The sequence below is a fragment of the Athene noctua genome, chromosome 3 (assembly GCF_965140245.1).
Source record: "Athene noctua chromosome 3, bAthNoc1.hap1.1, whole genome shotgun sequence".
NCBI lineage: Eukaryota > Metazoa > Chordata > Aves > Strigiformes > Strigidae > Athene > Athene noctua.
Window position 1 is genome coordinate 30,015,427 of NC_134039.1, and position 23,480 is coordinate 30,038,906.

At 39.8% G+C, this 23,480-nt stretch overlaps 1 protein-coding gene across 1 annotated transcript; it reads right to left on the minus strand.

Moving 5' to 3' along the window:
• Positions 1-1,553: 1,553 nt before the first annotated feature.
• Positions 1,554-19,329, minus strand: DMC1 (DNA meiotic recombinase 1). Its single transcript, XM_074902494.1, has 14 exons — positions 19,314-19,329; positions 14,820-14,907; positions 13,153-13,197; positions 10,100-10,246; positions 9,089-9,171; positions 8,400-8,452; positions 7,453-7,494; positions 6,182-6,254; positions 5,467-5,558; positions 4,585-4,658; positions 4,373-4,487; positions 3,473-3,533; positions 2,809-2,925; positions 1,554-2,101 (listed from the first exon to the last, which is right to left on the minus strand). The coding sequence occupies exons 2-14, from the start codon at positions 14,874-14,876 to the stop codon at positions 2,032-2,034; spliced, it is 1,029 nt and encodes a 342-aa protein (XP_074758595.1). The 5' UTR covers positions 14,877-14,907; positions 19,314-19,329; the 3' UTR covers positions 1,554-2,031.
• Between the last annotated feature and the right edge of the window lie 4,151 nt (positions 19,330-23,480).

Genomic DNA, 23,480 nt, shown 5'->3' on the forward strand with positions numbered 1-23,480 from the left:
CAATGTGTTGTTCACTGCCAGTGATAGAAGACATGATCAGAAGTACCCGAAGGACACCAGGCACGGCATAGATGCCCTGTTTATGGCTGCTAGCGTTCGACTCCCTGTATCAACCTGAGACTCCTACCTAAAAGATAAAGTAAGCTGTGAGGCGATTACGTGGCATTGGCTGTAAGTTCTTTTGTCCTGACACAAGAAGCCATGTCAGCTGGGTGCTCTGAGGGCACCACCCAAATTTTGGCCCAAACTGCCATCGTGCTCAGTGCTTTCTGCATTGTCAGAGTATCAAAAATCAGTTATATCGGCCCAAGATAAAGTGAATCCCCTTTAATTTTATACCCCTGAAACAAATAACTTGACCTGGAACAAGACACAGATTGTTTACCATTTTAGATTTACTTGCTATATGTATGGCATATGTGAGAAAGCAAAAAGCAGTCTTGGAGCTTAAAATAAGATGTTGGAAGAAACTTGGGCCTTTCTAAGGGGGTGGGAGTCAAGTGACACTGTAAGCTCTCACTGATGCTTGGTGCTTGGCCATTAGATACAAAAGCCTGGTGTGGGAAAGACTGGCACATGCAAAGGTTAGATGTTATGTTAAATCTCAACAGCTGGTCCATTTCTGGCTCCCTCAGATCAGTCAACTTCCCTGCCTTTGTGTCTCTGGACTTCTCTCTACTATGAAAAATAGTGCTTTACCTCAGGAAAAATATCAAAGATGGTGTTAAGAAGCCACTCAAGAAAGGCAAGCTCTATCTCTGTCACAAGGTAAACTGGTTACAGTGTCAGGCTTTTCTTGGATGAATTTCTGGTCATCACTGCCTTTTTACTTCATGTTATCTTACATGCATTCGTTAATCTAAATGAAAAAATTCTTGTATCAGTGAGGACAATCTCTCTCACTGGTCACCAAGGTTAGACCCAGTCTAATTAGCACTCATACAAGAGGACAAAGTTAGGCCTTCCCCTAAAGCATCTAATATAAAAATTGTTGAGTTTATTTTAAAACAAGCAATTCTGTGAGCATTGCAGGTAATGCAAACAGAATTCATATTTTGTCCCCTGATCCCCCATTTCTGTCTTTACTCCCAGCTGCTTCTTTTGCTGCCCATGACAGACATTTCTGGCTAGTTCAGAGCTGTGCCTGTGCTGGCAGGCCAGGCAGCATGCTGCCCCAGCAAGCCGAGTCATAACTGCCTTTCCCTCCATGTAAGTACCAATGCCAGCCCCCCTTCCCTATCTAGCTACTGGTTTTGTTTTTCTGTGCTTTATATAAAGTTTTTCTTTAAAGAACTAGACAAAAGGGTTTAAAATGTTGGGTTGCACCTGGTTTATTTCTCTCTTGAAAGGTCACTGAGATCATTGAGAGCAAGGTTTGATTCAAATCACCCAGATATAAGCAGAGTACTCTTCCAATTCATAATCTTTATTTTTAACTTTAATAAGAACAGTTTTAAAACATTCTCTCCAAAAAGCAGAAAAGGCTAAATAAAAATACAAAAATTATCTAGTGGACAAAAATGCCTAAAACCATATTTTTAAGGTAATTTATTGTTCTACTGGTCATAAGACTCCATCAAGGTCTTGGGCTGTTGCTCATGCCACTGCCTTTTCCATCTATTTATGTCAGTTTTATAACCGACTTTATTCCAGTTCTGTTCCATTTCACACTATTCTACCACACAGACACTGTCTTTGAAAGAAACTAAAAATGAGTATAGTAATGTCATGTGAAAAGACACATTTGATTTTTGAAAAATATAGGAAGAGGATTTTTTGAACAATTCACAAGTTTATTTCTTAAATCTTTGTCTGCTGAAAGTTTAATTGAAAAATGAAGACTCTAAATGAACCAAATTCTATTCAGATCAATAAAGCTGAACTGTACAGAGTCCATCCCAATGTTCTCCCAGAATACCTCAAATGGTTCCCAAAAGATGATAATGCAGTCAGGCAGTTGGTGACCTTGCACAAATCTTCATCCCAACTGCTCAGGTGGATTTCAGCTATACATTTACATTGGTTTTCTGCCTATTCTTTGGCATCCCCAATCCCTCCAGCAGTTATTGCAAATGTGGCTTCATTTTCAGGCATCTCAGGACTGGGAATAAAAAAGAAACAAGAAACTTGTGGGTTTCCCTATGTTAAATGAAGTTGTGAAACAATCTCCAAAATGTTGCGAGCATAAGCAACCTGTAATACTTCAATGTCTTTATACCTATGTGCAAACTAGAATGTGATCAATATTGATTGTCAAGATCAGAAAATGTAAAATCCACCTCTTGGAAGATAACAAATACAAGGAAGGAGAATGGAGAAGGTGCAGAAGAAGGAAAGATTTTGTCTGTGCAAACTCTCATTTCAATTTCTCAGTTCCTGACCAGAAACGCTGGTCTCTCCATGCAGTTTCACTAGTACAATTTTTAATGACTTGTCATTCTGTCACAGCTTACAAGGTAAAGTGATACTAATTGTATCAGCAAAACTTACTAATTTAACAGCTCTGGAATTTTCCTTGTCAAGGGACCACCAGTCTTACCAAACTATTTGATGGTCTTCTTTAAGAGATGAGCATCTAATAGTAGGATTTATGATGAAAGATTACATAATTTAATATATGCGATATGCAAGACAACTTTAAGTCTGTTAGTGTGTCCTTTCAGATTTTCTCTCAGTTGACCATCCAGAAACCAGGTTAGTTTGAAACCATGAATCAGCTGTCAAGTTGTTAAGTTTGTCACCTTAACTTTGTCACCTTAAGAGTTGCTGGTAACATAGCTTCCTTCCTGTGAAGGAAAGGTGATTTACCTGTCGTATATCTTTGCAATACGCAGCTCTCCTCTCCCTTTCCTCAAACTAATCCTGGTAGTCGAAGCATGAGCAAGGATGTGGCCCCCAATGGGCTTTTTTGGGTCCGCCTGAAAGCTAAATTAGCAAGAAAATTGTGATGATTCACTGTGCGAATTTCATAGGTTAATACTGTGATTAACTGTCAGACGAGGCATATTGAACTCAGTAATGAATAATAAATAGGTAAATATATCAAAAAAGGACTTTAACATGCCTCAATATGTGAGATGTTCAGTATATTCAGATGTTCAATGTTGGCATTAGTTTTCCTCTCATTAAATTGAAGAGGCTCAGGAAGACACACCTTAAACTATGAACTGCTCCAAAAGAAAATAGAGTGCTTCTTCAATACTTTTTATGGCTTGTTCTCATCGTTCAGGTCACAGTGAAAGAAGCCATCATACCAGGCAGCAGATAAACATGAGAAAAACTCATTATGAAAACTGAGAGAAACCTATAGGTGTCAGCCATGAATGATTCATCATACTAGAGGGATCACTGACCGACCTGAACCTTTGTTTCGATGCCTCTTGCTCTATACAATCTCAGTTGTCATCTCTGTTACATATGTAATACAAAAGAGAAGATTTTTTTTTTTAAAGAGAGAGAAAAATTATCTTACGTCATAGTTGCTCCTGGATCAGCAGTCATCTGGTTCGTCACAAACACGGCCACATTATATTCTGCAACAGAAAACAATGCAAAGGAGGTGGAATGTATCCAGTTAGAATTCTGAAATATTCTCCAAGCCTTGGTAAAATCAAGGCTGCTGCTGAAGCACTTCAAATTCCAAATGAAAGAGAAGTAAATATTCTTTACGTCTGATGGTTGGAGTTAATCAGGAGACAGCCTAAACCTGCTCCTATGTGACTTCAGCTGTAATACTTAGGCCAAAAATGAGCACTTTTCAGAATTCCACTGAACAAGTCTTTCTCAGTTCCCATGTTCTCTGTTGGCTCCCTGCCCTCAGCCCTCTCTCCCTCACTTTATCGGTTTGCCTTTTTTTTCCTCTATTTGCTGCATAAAAAAAAAAAAAAAAAAATTTACTCATTCCTTATCAATATTTTCTTCCAAAGAGGAGGAACCCTATTTAGCCTGTTAGCATCCCTCAGAGCATTGCAAAATACTGGGAACACGACAATGGGCATGGCATTTCCATCTCCCTGTGCCTTCATCCTTTTTTCTATTCTTCATGTTTACTGTGTTGAAATTTGGGGAAGACAATTTCTCTTACTGGATATTTGCTCAGTTCTACAACCTGTTCTCTCATTTAGGATGTCTCTTAACAGTATTTCTAGGAAGAGCCTAAATGTTGAATAGTTCTAAAGATTCCTTAATCTGTCATCTTGAAATAATGTATTATCAATTTGATCTTTTTAGTAACTGACAGAGGTGTAAAATGAGGAAAGATTCCTGGGCTTGATTGATAATACTCTCAGACTACTAGGTGGTTGTGCCACCAACAGCTACTGTTTCAGTAAGTCCAGTCCATGCTTTCCAAATTTTGCAATGTTTCCCTTACCTTCTGATATTTTTTGGAGCCTTGACAGCATCTGAGCGAGTTTCTGTTGTCGTTCAGCCAACTCTCCACGACCACTGAAATCCACACGGAAAAGTGCCATTATGGAGTCAATGATCTGCATTGTAATTATGCTAGATAAGTAAATATAGTGAAAGAAAATAGGAAAACTTATTTTTAAAGCAGTAAGCATACAGAAAAAATCAGTCTTGTACCAATAGCTTGAAGATACCCGCTTCCTCATGGAACTTGGCTGCTACATAGTCAAGTAATTCCATCTGGTGTTCACCTGGTGGGAAGTACAGTTGTCAAGTGAAATTAAGACCAGAAAGACCTCTGAAGGAACAAAAGTCTGCATTTTAAAATTTCACGTTAAATGCCTGTGCTGTTTATATTTTCACTGCCGGCAGTTTTGAATCCAGTGCCCAATAACAAGCTACCTGCACAATACCCAACAGTGCCTGTCTTTCTGCAGGTTCCAGTTTCCACTTGACCAGCTAACAAAACTTCTTTGTGAAAAGCTTCACAGCAAAACTATGTATGAAGACAACTTAAAAAAGCAATATAAAAATTTGAATTAAATGTTGAATTAAATGACACACATAAATTGTATTAATGATGTTGTTCATGTTCATATTGTACTTTCAAAGTCCCATTCAAAACTTTCTTGAAGTTTTAATGCAGTATCTTGTAACAGAGTGTGTTGGAGCTCTCCCTATAAAGTTCCATTCTCAAGACCATAAAGAATCTCAACATTTATAGAATTAGCTTGCATTCAGGCAGTCATGGTTACATTAATTGGTGCTTCTCTTACTAAGATGCTATGCTGACACTCATTATATACATGGCAGAGTTCGTTTAATGTTGTGGCAAACTGGAAAACACTGTGCTGCTGAGTTTGGATACTTATTGAGCAAGTCTGTTCAGTGTACAACACCAGCAATAGAAAACAGAAGCAAGCTTATGACGTATTTTGTTTGCAGCAAAACATTATTTATGATCTTCAGTGAGAAATTCCAGTTAATAAACTGAGAACTGTTAAAGTGGGAGCCTTAAATAAAAAACAGATACCATGTCAGCTGCAATAATGTTCTTACTAGTATATGCACGTGCATACAGCACGTTGTCGAGTACTGCATCGTGGTCAACATTGAAGCGATCAGCAATGTCACGAAGGCGGTCTGGTCGGCTGACATTAGAGTTAAGGATTTCTCTTTATAAAACCATGCTCTGAAAACAATCAAACTCTGTTCCAAAATAGAACTATGGAAAAACAATAAAGAATATTTATTTTGATCCTAGAGAAGACTGACTTTTTCTCTTCACACTCTCCCATGTACTTAAGATAGCTTAGAGCTCATGATGAGAATTGTTTTGTGTTTAGGATTTGGGGGCGGGGGGGAGGGGGGACGGACATAGGGATATCTATGCTCTAGGAATTTAGCCATGAGCAAAACCTATTTATACACAGTCTATCACAGATATGAAGTGTTAAAAATAGTTGTTAGTTCTTAGATTAATTTCTCCTGAAGTAAACAGAAAAGCTTCTATCACCTGTAGGAGGCATATTAGATCTCAAAAAAACAGTTAAAATCAGTATCCTAACACTAATTTTTCGAGGTTGGATTACATCAAATAACAGAAAAATGTCACTGCTTTGTGAGCCACTACACACTGTGCTCCAGGCTTTCTGTGTCAGTTACAATGTTTTACATGTATGAAATTATATCTGGAGCCTACTACTTGCCTATAACAAAATGAACTGTCTTTCCAGATCATGGTACCTGTAGCTTTTAATAGTCTAAAAGATACAAAGTGTTTTCAGTATCAATGAAGATAATCTTTCCACCTGTGTAGCCATTTGGTCCTGGAAGCTGAGCTGTGACTACAGTAAATCATAGAAGAACAAAATGAAAAGTGGGAAAAATATTTTCTTACTCCCACTATTATTAGTTTTTAATAAAATATGACTGCTTATCCATATCACAAAGAACCACAACTTTTAATCAATGTGGAAATCACTGGTATCTCAAATCTTACTGCCTTCTTGAGAAGAAATTAAAGCTACTTTTCTCAACTGCAGATCAGATGAGATTAATGGTGTCAAAACTGTGTTTTACTCAGTACCATCACTAAATCTCTATATTTTATATTGCGGATAGGTAAGGATATTATTAATAAGTTGTTACGCACAAAACATCCTCTTAATCCTCTGCCCAAATTAGTGATATTGATTTAGTAGGGGTTTTTTTTTCCAGCTGTAAGTCATATGATCAAAAATTCTTTGGATAAGAATTTTTCCTGATATGTGAATAGTTACCAATTGTGGGTTTAGTCTCTTAGGAGTGAATAAGCTAAAATACTCAATTCAGTTGTAGTCATTCATGCAAAAGGGTATGACTCTGCTGACCATTAGACTGTACTAAATAGAAGAGGCCTTATTTTTCCAGAAGGTGCTATGATTTCCTTTATAATATAGGGTTCATTTAAGGGAATGTTTGCCTACCCAGTGTCTGGTAACTATATTTCAGCAGCATTAACAGTTATATTAGTTACTATTTACACATTGAGAGATGTCGCTGAGAAATCAGAGTCCTGCTGTATTTGGCACTGCCTGAATATGGTGATTGCCAAAGTCTTTGTTTATCCAGTTACTGTCAGCCAGTAGTATCCTTTCAGTGCCCTTTCAGAATGTCATATTCAGCAAAACCTCTTGAAACCAGGAAAGTAAAAGAGTTGCTGAGAAAGTATCTTGCCTGTGCCCTTTTCTGAGCAATGCCCCATCCACCTGTAGGCCATATTTGTGCTCTGCTGTTCTGGATGGTGTGTTTCACTGCGATCTCTAAGACAGTCATCTCTCTCCTTATGGCAAAACTTACATTGATGTGAGCAACATTGAAAAGTAATCATTTACATGAGTTCTCAAACACAGTTAATGGAGGTAAAAGTCACCAAGGTCTGTTTCACTGTATTTCTAGAGATAAAGCATTGTAACTTATCTCTGTGTGTTTAATTCTGATATAGTTTTAAAGAATGGATTCACTCAGAAGAAAAAGCTCTTTCTTTTAAGGTATTACACCTACCACAAAGGGTGTGAGATAGCTGAGTTTTGCCTGTCCGGAACTCTGTTAAATAAAAAGGAAAAAAAAAGGTCAGGGTATCTTTTTCTGAGTTGGCCAGATTCAGAAGTTACTGCAGTTAGAAACACTCTTACTTACAAAATTCTCATCTATCTCTACCTTTTAAAATCATTTAACCCCAATTTGTAAATCATATTCTGTGCAGTATAAGTGTGTTACCTGAAAAGCAAAATCTGAAATGCTTTAATTTGATCATGCTTGACTTCTAAGGTAATTTATTCTTTTCTGTGTGGAAGTTAAAACCACTTGGCACCTGTGGAAAAGTGTTAACTGGGGACAGGGGGGTGGTGGGAAGAAATGGTTGATTCCAATGACTTGGCCCAGTTTCATTTTCAGTAATATGATCAAGGAGAATCTTATGAGTTTATTAATCTCATTATATCACATCAGGTTATTCTCCAGTTTATCTTTTCTAAAGGGAAGATACTGTGTTTTATGAACCCTATTGTTGAACTGTTAACCACTAACTGATCAAATTTACAATAACAGTAGCTTAATTGTCATTCCAAAATCTTATATGAAATGCAACATATCCTAAGTGTGCATAAATAAAATATATTTTGTGGCTGTTTTGTTACTGGAAAGGAACACAGATTGCATCTGGGAAACCCTTCCTATATGACACATTAATAATAGTATTAATAATGCTGTGTTGTACTGAATCAGCATGTCCCAAATCTAATGATTACTCAGCTCAAACTTAGTCTGCAAGCAAATGAAGAGGGAAAATGGGAAAACACTGAGAGAAGTGTTTTCTTTCTTCTTACACTTATGCAGGTACTCATGACTACAATGTGATAAATTTGACAGAAGTAATCCAGTGTGATTTAAAATCTAAACTGAGTTGTAACTCTTTGTTCAGTAATACTCATTTAATACTGTTTTCTCACCTCCAAAGGCCTCAGTGATTGCCATGCTTTCAATCCCACCACCCAGAAGTTTACTGGAGAAAGGGAGAGGATTATGGTATAGTTAAACCCAGAAAATCAGAAGATGAAAGTAAAAAAAGACATTTTTACTACTTTAAGAAAAGTTATTTCTGCCCTAAAGCACCTCCCTCATTTGTATACTGAGATTTTACAAACACATTAAATGCAGGGCCCTAAATGATTGCTGATTCATAAAGAATTAATTCTATCTTAACCACCCTTTCTGTATGCAAGAGAAAGATCTATAGAAATTGTTACTGGGAAAAAAAAAAAAAAAAGACAAGATACCTTTGGAAAGATAACATTCCATAAAAATATGTCAAGGGAGGTCTTGAAGACATAATTTTGACCTGAGACCTGCAGGTTGCTTTAACCCAGTGAAAAAATGATGATACGCTTAGGATTTCTGGATGCAAACTCTGTTTATTTACAACGACTGTACGAAGTCCAGTTTCCCCTCAGAAAAAGAGTTGGTTTTGTTGCTTACTGATGTGGGCATCTTTGAGCCAGCACTAGCTGCAGATGCAAGGTAACCTACATATCCTAGCTATATATTTATTCCTTTATGTTTTTGTGTCTCATTAAAGGCAACAAATATGATTATTGGAACAATTTGCACTAAGGAATGATTTAAGTGGAGATAAGCTTACTCAAATTCCTGGCTGCCAGTAGTAATATGAAATACCATCTTCCGTTTTTCACTGTACTCAAAGGCAGTCAGGAAGCCTGGTTCCTAAGGAAGATCAAAGACAACATAAGAAGTTTATTTTAGCTTTAACCTGAAGGTAAAGTGCAATATCCCACATAAACATCTTCTCTCCACACTAGCCTCATTTACACAGGTGTTTTGCCAATTATTAGGCCTAGCATAAAGGACACAGCCAGCATAAAGATGAACCAATAACCAAATTGTATTTGATACAAAAGGGTCAGTACATGGGTGAGCGCTGGGGGTACAAACAAGTCAGTCAGATTATACATAATTGATATCAATCCCACTGACCCCAACAACAACACCGCACAACCAACAACGGGTGGAATAAATGGTGAAATGCAGTCTCCCATAGAAGGAACAGGAGACCACCGAGTCAACAGGCCAAATACATGAGACCAAGGAAGCCACATACTGAATCTCTACACAGCCCACATTTACAAAGTCACACCTGACTGGAGCCCAGTTCCAGGGAGGCAGGAGGTCCTTCCCCAACAGGAAAGTGCATCCACCTCACAAACAGAGACTGCCCCTGCCTGCAAGTGGTCCCAGCTTTTATCCCTAAGTGGGACACCTGACCTTTGTTTACTTAATGTGGGACACCTGGGGCTCCTTTACCCAATGGCTCTCCCTGCAAGGCCGGCCACATCCTGGAGGGAAGCTTAAAGGCAAACTCACCCCCCCTTTGTGAAGGGCTGTGGGAATCACCCATATGTCAACCTTAATTTGGGGCTGAAACCCCAGCATTTCAACAGGTTGGGTATGAAAAGCACCGTAACATTTGTCTGGCTGTTGCAGAATATAAAGTATTATCCCTTTAGAGTAATGAGCAGAATAATTTTCAAAATTATCTTGATGATGTGGTGAAAAAGTCTGTTAAGAGAAATGTTGCACAGCATTTTGGAGAGGCCAGCACAAGTTTAATCTATCAGGCAAGTGATTGGCTTACAATAAGTTTGTTTGCGGCTTCTTTAATCTTGTCCACTTTGGCCTCTGACAGCCCTTTTACATTGCACAGTGCCCGTCTTGTGGTCATCTGGATTCCTTTGATCGTGCAGATCCCAACTGACTTCAGTTTTTTAATATCTGCTACATTCTGCAAAGAAAGTTCCCTTCTGTGAGTACTCAAGACAGTTAACAACTAGAAGGTGAAGTAAACCTTTGAAACATATTTTAATAGACATTCATATGTATGTGTATTTTCGCCAAGAAAGAAACAGTTCCACAGTAAACTCTCCATTATCTAGTTCGTGACAGCAACAATAGAAAATTTTAGGTAACATTGGTGTGAGGGGTCATGGTGCAGAGATGAGATCCTGGTGCTTTTGAGAGAAAGGTGTTTTGGGTTCAGTCATTTTTACTTGTTCAGTGTCAGTCTTTCTAGATCCAAGCTGGTAGCAAAGAAACAGTACAGATTATTTCCAATAGTGTGGAGCCCAGCCTAGTTAAACCCTGTAACGCTCAGTCGTCCTTGGTCCCTTAGCACAGATCATCTGTAAACCAGATAATCTGATTGTGGATAATTGGGAGCTGACTCTTAAGGATCATCGGATGCTGCCTCTAACTGCTGTGCTGTTTCTGCATGTTCACAGTTCCAGTTTAAAACACACATACCCTCCAGATCTGACCGACACTTTGGGCTAGAATGAACCACTAGTTTTTTTCATAAATTGGGTACAACATGACTTCAGTCAGCACCCTACTGACACATTTTGCCTCTCTCACCTCATTTTATGATTCTGACATCACTAGAAACTTAAAGGCAAGCAAGAGATTACTCACAAGAAAACAAACTATGTGAAACATGTGGGATAATAATTCAATTTACCATTTCCAGCCAAAATTTTTCTTTGACAAAAAAATATTAACTGAACGTGCCATCTATTTATTTAGAGAATGTGGGTGCATAGGACATAAGAATGGAGGGGTAGTTATGTGAGAAATTAGTCATGTTCATTTGGAAGCTTATTTCTCATGCTGTGATATGTTTTTTGATTATTACATTAATAGGAATAGTAAGCTAAAAATAAATAAGTCACAAATAAAAATTACTCCTCCACCCAGAAGCATGTAACAGCAATATAAAAAGGATTGAGCTGTTTTATTGTGGTCTTCTACTAAGATAATAGACTACTGCTGCAAAGATAATTTTTCTAGACCAAAAGTTTAAATGCATTACCCTGCTTCTGTGTTTCTTCAGTGGCTCTGTCTTTCTGATGACATCAAACTTAAGGGTGTTCTGCATTACAAGTCTCTGTGTGGTAGACCTGGTTATAGAAGTTCATGTTTTCTCCCTCAGATACACCTTTCACCAACATCTTATGTACCAACCAAGGTCCTAGGGTACAGGCCTCCTTAGACTAGCATTCAATACTACGAAGTGTTCAGCAGTACTCCTGGCTTAACATACTGACACGCCTGCCCCTTACACCAGCTGCTTGTCCTGAGCCTCTACCCCGTGTTGCAGCCGTGTCCTAGTTGTGTGCCCCTGAGATGGAAAAGGGAGCAAATTGAGAATTTACAAATAAAAAAACTAAACCACATTTTTTGTTGTGACAATTTTTGGATGAATTAATTCATAAATCAGGTTCACCTTGTGTCTACAAAAGCAGATGTGCCAGAAGGGATAGCATGGTCTAGGGGGAGGAACCCTCAGCAAAGGCTGCAAGGTCACAGCACCTTAATTCCTACTGAACACTTTGGAACGTCAAACCACAGCCCTAGTTGTGCTAATCTGACTCTCTTTGTGGCCACACTGTCAGATCTAGAAAATACTTCTCTCTCTAGTTCTAGGAAAAAAATTCTGAACCCATAAAAAATTTTCTTTAAGCAGATTTCTTTAATGAATATGTGTCATCATATGTTCACACAAAGATTTTAACTGGCACAGCTGAGAACAAAATCTTTCCCTAGCGTGTGGGAATAACCACTTGGCGGGAAGGAAGAAAAGGAGGAGGAGGAAACCATTACTAAGCTCGAAGAACTACAGCCTAAGACATTACTCTTTATTTCCAAGATCTTCCCTACGTTAGTACCATTCTCTGCATGCCATGTCTTGTTTAATATTGTCAGGCTAATACAGTACCCTTCCAGGTCATGAGGTCAGCCTCTTTGGACAAGTTGTTAAATTTTTAACACAAGAGTTTGTGTATTTTTCCTATGTTGCCCCGTAGTTAGAGCTCCCAACCTCATGAGCCTTCTTCAGAACTCTCTTTAAAACTGCCAATGAACTGCCAATAAAAAAAGCTGACAACAATTACACTGCTGACAGGCTGAGCCCAGTAACTATAGTGCTGACTAATGCCTTATTGTGTCTGTGTCCTCCTCATCTTTATCTGTCTGTAGTCATTTATCTTAGAGTTAAATCTTATATTACTTTGGGCAAACCCAACTTTTTATTCTGCTTCTATAACACTGAATATAATAGGGTTCTGATCCATGAACCAGTCTCCTGGATAAACATATACTAATAGTAACTCAAATAAACAGGTGATGTTTATGTGATAATAATGATGATGATAACCATTAGAAGCATCCATATTTGCTGAAGAAAACTAACCACTTATTTCTCTAGCTACTAATATTTTCCTCACTCTCACTCTACCCCCTTCACCAGCATGCTGAAAATAGCATAACGACAATTGTCACAGTGTAATTTCACAGGCTCCAAAAACGCAGGAGTAATTACAAAGATTGGCAGGAACAGGAAGTAATCTATCACACAGTTTTCAAATAAATTAGCAAGTAGTTAGTTTTTCAAGAGTGTTGGGTGCTAAATACTTTGAATATCTTGCCACTTTATTTAGGAATCTGATGGGAATGAGATTTTCTGAAAACTTGTCTTATCACCAAAGGCAAAATTTGTCTTCATATGCCTGATTTAGAATTTATTGCAAGGAGGAATTTCAGTTATTTGTATCAACGTGTGTACCCTTTTGGAAATAACCTTACAACAATTTTATATGGACAATTCTGTGTGGTAAAGTAATTGCTGATACTTACAATTCCATGCTTCTGTAGCAGGTCAATATCCTGAAAAAAGGATTCCTAAAAAAATAGAAGAAAAAAACACCCTATATTTTGTTGATTCTTGTAATTACATCTATCTCACTAGGTGTCTGTTTCAAATTTGTAAACATTTAAATTATTTTCTTTAATAATATGTAATTCGTTGGACTACCCAAATAAGCAAAGCCGTAGTGAGACAAGAAGGCCTACACATTTCCTATCACCTTCTTCATAAAGTGTATCTTCACAGGCAAGCAATCCTCTGCTGTGCTAGTAAAACTTGTGTTGTGATCGTTACCACCTTGAATTTTTCCTGCCACAGTTTGTCCTGGTTTGAGCCCAGAGGGCAACTGAGCACTATGAAGCCCCTCAATCACTCCTTCCCCCTCAGGGATGGGCATGAGAAAATAAAACAAAAGGCTCAGGGATCAACAGAAGGACAAGGAGGGCTGACTCAACCATTATGGTCATGGGCTAAAGACAGACTTGACTGGGGAAGGAAAAAGGAACATCAATTTAATTTGAACACCATCACCACTAATTTACCAATCAGCAGAGTAGGACAGTGAGAAATACAACCACATCTTAAAAAAAAATACCTTCTCCCCACCCCTTCCTTCTTCCCAGGCTCAGCTTTGCTCCCAATTTTTCTCCTTCCTTCTCCATAGTGGTGCAGGGGTGCAGGGAATGGGAGTTGAGGTCAGTCCCTCACATGTTATTTCTGCTGCTCCTTCCTCCTCAGGGGGAGGGCTCCTCACACTCCTCCCCAGCTCCAGTGTGGGGTCCCTCTCACGGGAGACAGTCCTCCATGAACTTTCTCTGACATGGGTCCTTCCTACAGGCTGCAGCCCTTCATGAAGGGCACCAGTGTCCCTCCTGTGTGTTGCAATCCTCCCAGCAAAAGACTGCTCCGCCATGGGCTTTCTTCAGCCTTCTTCTGGCGCAGCCACCTGCTCTGGTGTGGGGTCCCCCACAGGCTGCAGGTGGGCATCTGTTCCACCATGGACCTCTATGGGCTGCAGGGGGACAGCCTGCCCTCTCACCATGGGCTTCACGGGGGTCTCTGCTCTAGCACACCTCCCCCTCTTCGTCCTTTCTTTCACTGACCTCAGTGTTTGCAAAGGTGTCTCCCTCACAATTCCAACTCCCTCTCCCAGGTTCCCCTTCTTAAATATGTTATCACAGAGGTGTGGCCACCATCACTAACTGGCTCAGCCTTGGCACAGAGGTGGGTCCAACGTGGAGTCTGGAGAGCTTTGAGAAGCTTCTCACAGGGGACACCGCTGTAGCCCCCTCCTCTGCTACCAAAACCCTGCCACATACAAACCCAACACATAGTTCCTCAGTCTTTTCAGGCTGATGACCATTCCTTGTAAGCATAAAATTGATAGTCCCCTTATATTTAATATAGAAGGAAATAATGATCATCCTGTTAAAAACTGTATAGCTTTGGAAAGGTTAATGAAGAGTACTTGAAGAGCAAGGCTGTATGGGCACTAGGAGAATAAGATTTCTTGGTATTAGACTGGAACAAAATTCTAAATACATTGAACTCCCTGATGGTCTTTGGGGACCTCCTGTCTCCATGGATTTCATAACACTATCATAATACCTTCAAACAACATTTGCTGCACGTATTTTTCAATCAACCATAAATTTACCTCATCATCCTGGTATCCTTGTTCTTCCTGGACTACTTGATCCTCCATGGCCTTCATCGTGAAAGAACAGGCAATAAAGTATTGATCACTACTGGGAAATGAAAGCAAAGATAGTATTGGAGTGGCAATAAATAACTAAATGTCTGTAAAAGGACTTTTACAAAGTCCTTGAACTACCGAACCTTCTCAGTATGCCATCACATATGTATTTAAACTTGGATTCTTCTTCCAACTCTTTGTTATCTGACCTACCGGACCAAAAGGAGAAAATGTACTGCATTACTCTCATATGAACCAGTTTGCTAGAAAGGGTTTAACAGGTATTTAGGAAAATAGATGTCATTCCCTTGTGAAAATCATGGGTCAGAGAGGAGTTTGGAGGAGGGGATATTTTAAATGATTCCTCATAAGTAGAATTTATTCTGGTAAGAAAGTTAAAGGCAGTCTGTATTTTTATAACAAAAGTCAGCACAGTTGTCATGAAAAGACTCTGCAACATCTCAGCTTCCCCGTGTTTATGTGACAGAAAGCCCACAAAACAGTGCTATTTGAGAAGGCTACAACTCCATAGTCATGTATCTTGAGTAGACTATAAAGCTGTATTTGTTTTCAAGTTCTTGCTGGAGTTCAGAATACCTAATAAATGCTGAAGACATGCAAATAATGCTTGTAAGAAGTATACTTGCATAGAGAATAAAGGAAGGGTAATAAAAATCTGAGGCTTTTATTATGCAAGAACATATACTGACAGCCTCTTTCATGGTTTTTCATGGTTAACTTGCCATGTCTGTACTCCACTGCAGCTTCACTGCCCTTTTTATGGGACTTCCTATAATCAAGGCCTAGAACTGGAACAGGCACTTACTGATAGCATGGTTAAATAAAAAAGCAAAATACGACCTTCTTAAATGTTACGAATGCAAGAAAAATTAATACAAAGTAGTTCCTTAGAAATATGATCTTATAACCTGCTGTATCATTTTTGTTGTTTTGTAAATGTATAGGTTGCTTCTCTTAATTGTGAGCTTGCCTTCACTGTTCTATCTATGGCTGATTAGAAGTTTTGTAAACTACCTCACCCAGATGTCTATATATGTTTGTATGCCATCCTTGTTAATAAAATCCATGAAAAGTAAGTTGGATTTATTATGAAACTACAAGATGGGCTACATCTAGCAGAATATGGGATAATTTAGATTAAATATCTGCAAATAGCTTTTTACAGCTTCTAAATGGATAGTTAAGGTCTGCCTAATATGTTGGCAAGAATAGTGTCTAGAGAGGATGAGAGAAGTGAGGAAGAAAATATTATAACTTTAGAATTATTTTATTTGGGTTTTGGAGTGAAAATACATTGGATTCACTTCTGCTAGTATTTAATTTAAAATATTCCTATAAAATCAGTTGTTTCTGATAATGTCAGGATATTTTGTTTCTATTTCACAACCCTGGCAATTATCAAATGGGAAATCATGCCTTCATGTCATGCCTTGTATCAGTCAGAAAAATATTACCGTAAAACATAAATTAAAAAATACTTGAAGAGATTTTAACAACTCCTTAGCTTCAAATACCGAAAGAAAAACTAGTAATGCAAAAGGCATTACAATCACATTACAATCCCCCTTCTCCATTAAAAATATCCTCCTGAAATGCACATAATAATCCTGCATTCCTCCAAGCACAGCTGAACAGGCTTGGGACTACTCTCCTACTCCCCATATTTAGGTCACTGGCATCTCACAGCAGAAAAACGAGGCAGAAAAACGAGGCAGACCCAGACCTGTGCCTTCCTTCAGGCTACAAGGGAAAATTAAGAAATTATACCACACCCTGCTGAACGCTTTAGGGATGAACAAATTCCTCCGGTTTAGTGGAGAGTCCTCCTGTTGCTGGTGTGTTGGCACACCAAAGACCCCGAGGATTTCAGGCACCACTGCCTGCAATGAACCAAGATAAAAGAGTGAAAGTCTGAGACAATGCAGCAAATCCATGAAGAAAGGAGGATCTTTGTGAGGAAACACAAACACTTTTGTGCCATGTCGGGTGCCCTGACCCTCCTGTTACTGCCCTGGGAGCTATTCATGAGGATACGTGGGCATGACCTGCAAGCTGTGCTCCTTTCAAAAGATACAGACTGTCGGTGTGACAGGGACTTGGCCCCAGCACATAGTGTTGGGTTTGACGAGCACGTTTTGAGTAGACAGTCATCACAGCTGACTTGACTGGAGCCAAGTGTGGGCCACACGTTAGGGGCCTGCCCTGAGGGGCGCCCGTGGAATTTCACATCTATTGACTCAGAGGAAAATAAATTATTAATCAACACACAGATTTTTTTGGCTTTTCCTTGCCGGCTGCCTCTTCAGGGGATGTAAATTTCAGTTCTCAAATGGAGGCAGCGCAGAATTTCCCTCCCTCGCAGAGCACCAAAATTCCCCGTCAAAATTACAAGAATAATTAAAACACAGCTCATGCCCGGGCACCTCTGGGAGCGGGGGGCCGTGAATGGCTACAGTACCCCGGCACGTCGGGATCCGAGCTCCCAAAGCCGCTGCTCTGCCTGCCCGTCCGCCCGCCCTCCTCCTCCTGAGGAAAGAGACGCGGCTCTCTTCCCGCCGGAGCTGGGGGGGGGGGGGGGGGCGGGCGGGGAAGCTGCCTTCCCGCCAAAACGAGGCGCCCGCTCGCGCGGGAGTGCCCGCGGCCGCCATGGCAGGGCTGCCCCTTTCCTTACCCACCCCCCGCCCCAACATGCAGTTGAATTATTGCCTTCCATTACTTCATCTTCTAAAATTTATCAACTGCTATATTTGCCATCTCTAAGAAATATTGTATTACCCTTATTTTACAGCGGGCAAAGGCAGGCCGAATTAAAAACATGGAGTGGTGTTGGTTCGGAGGGCATTCAATTCAACACAACTCAGCCTTATTTTGTCAGGGTGCCACACACACATCTTCCTAAACAAGGCACGTGGCATTTTTGGATTGGATGACCAAAACGTGTCAGAAAACTTGAAGAGAAGTGACTTGTCTAAAGTCACTGGACAAGAAAATGCAGCTGAGTCACACACATAACTTAATCTGCCATTTTAAAAGGATGGAAAAGGAGCTTTTTAGGATGGGAACACCTATGAGACTTCTGTGGTCTTCTTGGAGGCAGTGTTTGGAAAGCAATCACCTGTTTTAGCTCACCTCTGATAGTGCAGTTGGTATGGGACTACATGTAAAGGAGATGTCAGCGCACTCCTGAGAGCAGGAGGAGTTGCTGGCAGCCCGTCGGGGTCATTGTCCTGGTGGGTGGGGGATTTCAGACGGCCTAAGGGATGGGAGCAGCATCTCAGCCTGTTTCAAGGTGTCTGTGAAAACTTCCCCACCCTGTGCCAGTGGGAGGTTAGAAGTGCACATGGGTGTCTCAGTACTAGACAAGTTGGGAAATCAACCAACAAAACTCACAGCCCCGAAGCATCATCAGCACATCACAGGAGTGCTTGCAGGGTTCCTATTCGAGGCATCAAGCAAGTACTTAAAGCTTGATCCTGGGTGCCCAGGGCTTTGTCTATACAGAGGAACTGGCTGGTACTGCTTTTGAAGACTGCATTATTCTGCAAGAGCTATTCCAGAAGAGCACTTAGGCAGACAGACCTTTAAAGATTAATTCCTTCACAAAGTATGCTTTTATTCCAGAACCAAATGCACATGCAGAGAGAGATCCTTCTGGTGTTGCTGAACAGCTCTGCAGCAGCTAATGCCTCTGTAAACAACCACTCCTCCATTATCCTTCTAGTTTGTAAAACAGTTCTCAGAGGGGTCAATGAATGCACTGAATCTGAAGATCATTTCTCACCCCAAAGCGTTACTTAGGGCAGCAGATTACATTCTATGTCTTCAGAACTTGTGTGATCATTAACTGCTCATTTGGCTTTCAGCTGGTGCTGTGCAATAACCCCACATACGCCATCAGCCAAGTGAGTTGAGGCATCCCAGAGTCTGCTCCTTCCTTCTTAACAGATCTGCTGCTGACCAGTGAACCTCTGGCTGTGGGTGAGGTACACCACTGTGATCTGCATTTCCTCTGATTTGAGATCTCGTACCAGTTTGGACAAGACAAGACCCCAGCCAAACCATTACCATAAAAATACTAAGTATCCAGCTGAATTTTTCATCCTCACAAACCATTTTAATCCATGATTGCAGTAGAGAAATCATGTGGGGGGTTTTTGGTTGGCTGGTTTCAATTCAGATTTATGTGGGTCGAATGAACTAGAGTTAAATATACAAGCTAATGCCTTCTCTGAACTTTCAAGTGGTGAGTTTGCCTGTTATCAACCAGGACAGAATAATCTGATATTTGGCCTTCCAGAACATAACCCATAAAGATGGAGCCTGGGATATGAGTGTAAATTTATGTCTGAATTGTTCTAGAAGAACTGTGCTTTCTGGTTTCCATAGGAATGCATTTCACTTAACAGTTGGTCCCAGACTAAAACCAGGACACACCTGAAATCTTCACAGAATTGCATAATCGGCAAAGATGCAGCAATTTCTTCATATTCTTCAGCTCTCCCTTCTCTAGCAGCAATTGGTTGTTTGGCTGTTTTTCCCTGTAAAGTTGAAAATACATGGGGGGGGAAGAGGGAGAGAGAAAGAATGCAATCTAAAAATGCAAAAACTTTATGTCTCCTATAGCAAAGGAATATACGGAGTAAAAGTCTGGCACCACTTCGGAAGTTATATTAGCTATTACATCCCCAAAATGACCCAAATCCACAAATCATGAGAGTCTTGCATTTATGTTGCACTTTACCTACTCCCTTAAGTCACACCAGAATTAATGATCACTGCTTCAAAACTAAAATGTGCCAAAAACCTTTCTGTGAGGAAGCACCAGGCAAACTGCACCTCAGTCAGTCTCAGGGAAGGGCCATGCTGCTTTAATGTGCCCCATGGAATTTGTAATAACTCACTCCACACATCACAGTTTGCTCCACTTTCTCCATGCCTGAAAGCTCTTCTGAAAACCCCTGTTAGCTAATGGGTTATACCTCTAGCAAAAGCAAAGAACAGCATAATTGAATTCAGGTTATCAAAAGACAGCAGGATGAATCCACACAATTTTTTTGTATTTAGGGAATTCTTGTTTATCTTTCTGTTACTTCTGGTCCAAATCCCTCATTTATCTGCAGTGTCTCTGGTGCCCTTCTTTGAATGCTGCGTCCAATCTTGTGAATATGCCTGAAACTCTGCCTGCATACATTGGGGCAGACTCTGAGTTTTACATAAAGGAAACAACCTTACCTATGTTTTCCTTCTCTTTGGTCAGAACAAAGATGAACTGCAAAAACTGTATCCATACAAGGGGTCTGAGAATAGGACTGGCAAAACATCACACCGGCCAAGCTTCATCATTCAGACTGGAGCAACAAGAGAGCTCCATTGTTAAAATGGAATTATTGGTAGGAATAGAGATGGTACTGCTAGACTGAGTGATGACTCTGTCCCAGTCTTGAGGTCTTTACGCAAAGTCTTGACAAAATACTAAATACTATACTGCTGGGAGTGATCCTGCATTAAAAAGACACATACATTGCTACCTCTAATTTACCTTGAGTTAATCACTAAGGATGTGTTACAGGATTAGAGATCTCCCTTCTGCATATCAAGATGTCCTGTCCAGACCATGGTTCAGCATTGCAGCTCTGGAGGAAATTATGAATTGTGCCCATTGATATTAGAGAGATGCCAGGTCAAGTCAGGACCACAACAGGTTGGGTGTGACTGGAGAAGAAAAGATGCCAAAGATAATTTACTATCATAATATCAAAACACTGACTAGAGATTTCAGGCATGGGTATTTTTTTCTAAATGAAAAATAAATAATCTGTATGTCAACTCTACAAATGCAGTAAGTGATAGCAGTCCAAGCACCATGAGCTTCATTTTCTTTGTGATCGATCATTTTAATAGGTAATTGTGAAATAAGTAATTCTTTATAAAGGATGATATGATTTAAAAAAAAAAAAAAAAAAAAAAAAAGACCCTGGAATAAACAAGGCAACTTTGCAAAACCTAAACCCAGTTAGAGCCTTTCTGGAGACATGCAGAGTCTATCAAAAAGACAAAGGAGGTAAGAAAAGCGGTCCCTTTTGAGAATGCACAAGGAATTTTTTACTTAAAAAAAGCAAACTAGCAGTAGAGAATAATAGGACTGAAAGGGACATCAAGAGAGTATGTGGCTCAAAGCAGAATCGACTAAACTTCGCAGATATTTGTTTGCCTTCCCAGGCTGTGGATTTTCTTTTGTCAGAGTTTTTTGAAAAAGAACCAGACAATTTCAGTGCTTGACTATCCTTGCCATTAGCCTTGATTTCCACCATTCACTACTTAACGCAATTTTGTCTGTAAAAATATGCTATATACTTTGAGCTAACTTCTAGGTCTAAAAGGTCAGATAACTGGGCCTCTAATTCTTGCATTCTTGTGTTTTCTACCCCAAAAAAGAAAAAATGCCATCATATCCAGTTCTAAAAACTTAATCAAACCTGATGGATTATCTGGTAGTCTAGGGCTAAAACATTATAATCATGGAGCCCTGTAATACAGTATTGAAATTCTCAGTAACTTGCCATAGCTTTGTACCAAATTTGCAAGGCTTCAGGACTGAGGCTTGTCAGGCTTGCTTTGTTTGAACTTCTCTCAAACCAGTTTCCATAATAGACCAGGTCTATGGCTAATTTGTTTCACTTCTGTTTATCTGTGTAGTACAGCCATCATTTTATATAAATAGCAGTAACAGTAATTCTACGTAGAATGGGAGATTTACAGCTAGCACAAGGATGCAGTGTAGAGAAATACAGGCCTGGTGCAATAGCAGAGGCCTTGAGAAGTGGGGACAGAAGATATGCAGAGGTGTACAGGCATGCGAATACAACAGGCAAGGCACAGCCTTGGCACTGGAGACCTGATGGCTATAAACAACTCACCAGTGTTAAGTTAAAGAAATGCTGACCTGGAGCTGGATGAAACCATTTTAGAGGTAACAAAGAGAACAAAAGGGAAAGTAACTAACAGGCACCACATACTGTAAAATCAGAAGTAGTGTGGCACTGCAGAACAATGAAGAAAGGTGTAAATATATTCTAGCAAACATAGAAATGGCACCAGGTGGATGCTAGAGCAAGGAAGGAGAAACCATCAACATGAAGATCATATTCTCTCAGGAAAGCAAGCCAGGTGCTGACAACTCTCTGTATCAAAACCCTGCCCCCCCACCAGAATGAAACCACCAACCTTATGACCCAGAGGAGCAGTGGAAGGGTGAGCAAAATACGAGGGGTAGAAGCCAAGAAGCCTATGTGTTACCATTTTATAGAAGTACACTAACTGCATTACTATTCTCTCTCTGTAAATTACTTTTGGATCAATAATCATTAGACTCTTAAGATTTCAATTATATTAACAAATTCTTGGCTTTAATTATACACAAGGTGTGGTTCCTCTGTGTCCATAAACAAGCTTTGAATGTAGCAGCATGTCACTAACAAGCGGCTGACACACCCACTTCTTAATTTCCCTGGTAGCTGATAAATTAGAAGAAACTCAAGGACTGCCTGAGCTAACAAGCAGACCAGTAGCAAAATGGACAGACATGGATTAAGTGCATATCCTGGTTGCAACTAAAATTCAGTCCTTTAAAATATCACTGAGCACATTTCTAAGCTACATTAATAGATTTTTTTTTAAAATCTATTTTAAAGCAGCTTTTTCATATTTAATAAAATAATTCTTCCTGCTTGAGAGGCTGGTGCTGTGACCTGCAATTTAGCAATCTCTGCACAGAAATTTCTACTGCAAGAAATTAAATGCTATTTGGGAAATACATTACTCTGAATCATGAAACGTACACTTTGGGAGATATGTGTCTTTCTTAAACTGGGAGAGCTTTCTAAATAGCTTTTGCAAACTCCAAAATAACTGCTTTTGACTAATTCCACATACACAGTTTTTTGTTCTGGAATAAGTGCACCTTGTTCTACTTTAGCTTAAGCAACTTTATGATAAACAGGAATAACAAACTAATTATTAAATAAGACTGCCCACTTATGTAGCTAAGCAGAAGTAGCAATTGCAGTTACATATATCATAGTTCATTTGAATTGACCTCCAAGGTCAGATAAAAGTAGGATGAAGAAAGCAATAGTAAAATTGATTTGCTATGAAACTGTTATCAGTCTTCAAACTCAGTGATAATGCTACTGACAAGCTTGGATGTGAATTAAAGCTCAGTCACCGGCCTGGCTGAAGTCCACGGGTGAATTATCTTTATTTCACTAAGTAAACCAGAAGAATTGACTAAATATTCCTCTGCTCACAGACGAAATGGGAAGCCATAACCCAAGGGAATGAAGTACATAAATCATGCACCAGGGCAAGGCCTAAGCAGACTACAGAGCATGGCCAGGCTGGCACGCTCCCCATAACTAACGTCTCCTGTTGCAGCTCTCAGAGGCAGCCCAGACTTTGGTTTGAGCCAGCAGGGCATTATGCTTTCCCTTACCTAAATGGCTTTGCATTTCTCCTATTTGTATTCACTGTGGTGCTCAGCTGAACAGTAGAAAAGATGGGATCAGATAGCTGGGGGATGGGGAAGAGAGACAGGGAAAGACT

Coding starts and splice junctions, on each gene's coding strand:
- DMC1 (XM_074902494.1), bottom strand. CDS start 14,876: ATGAAGGCCATGGAGGATCAAGTAGTCCAGGAAGAACAAGGATACCAG. Junction 10,247..13,152: donor TGCTACAGAAGCATGGAATT/GTAAGTATCAGC, acceptor CTTTCTTTGCAG/AATGTAGCAGATATTAAAAA. Junction 6,255..7,452: donor GCTATCTCACACCCTTTGTG/GTAGGTGTAATA, acceptor GATTTACTGTAG/TCACAGCTCAGCTTCCAGGA.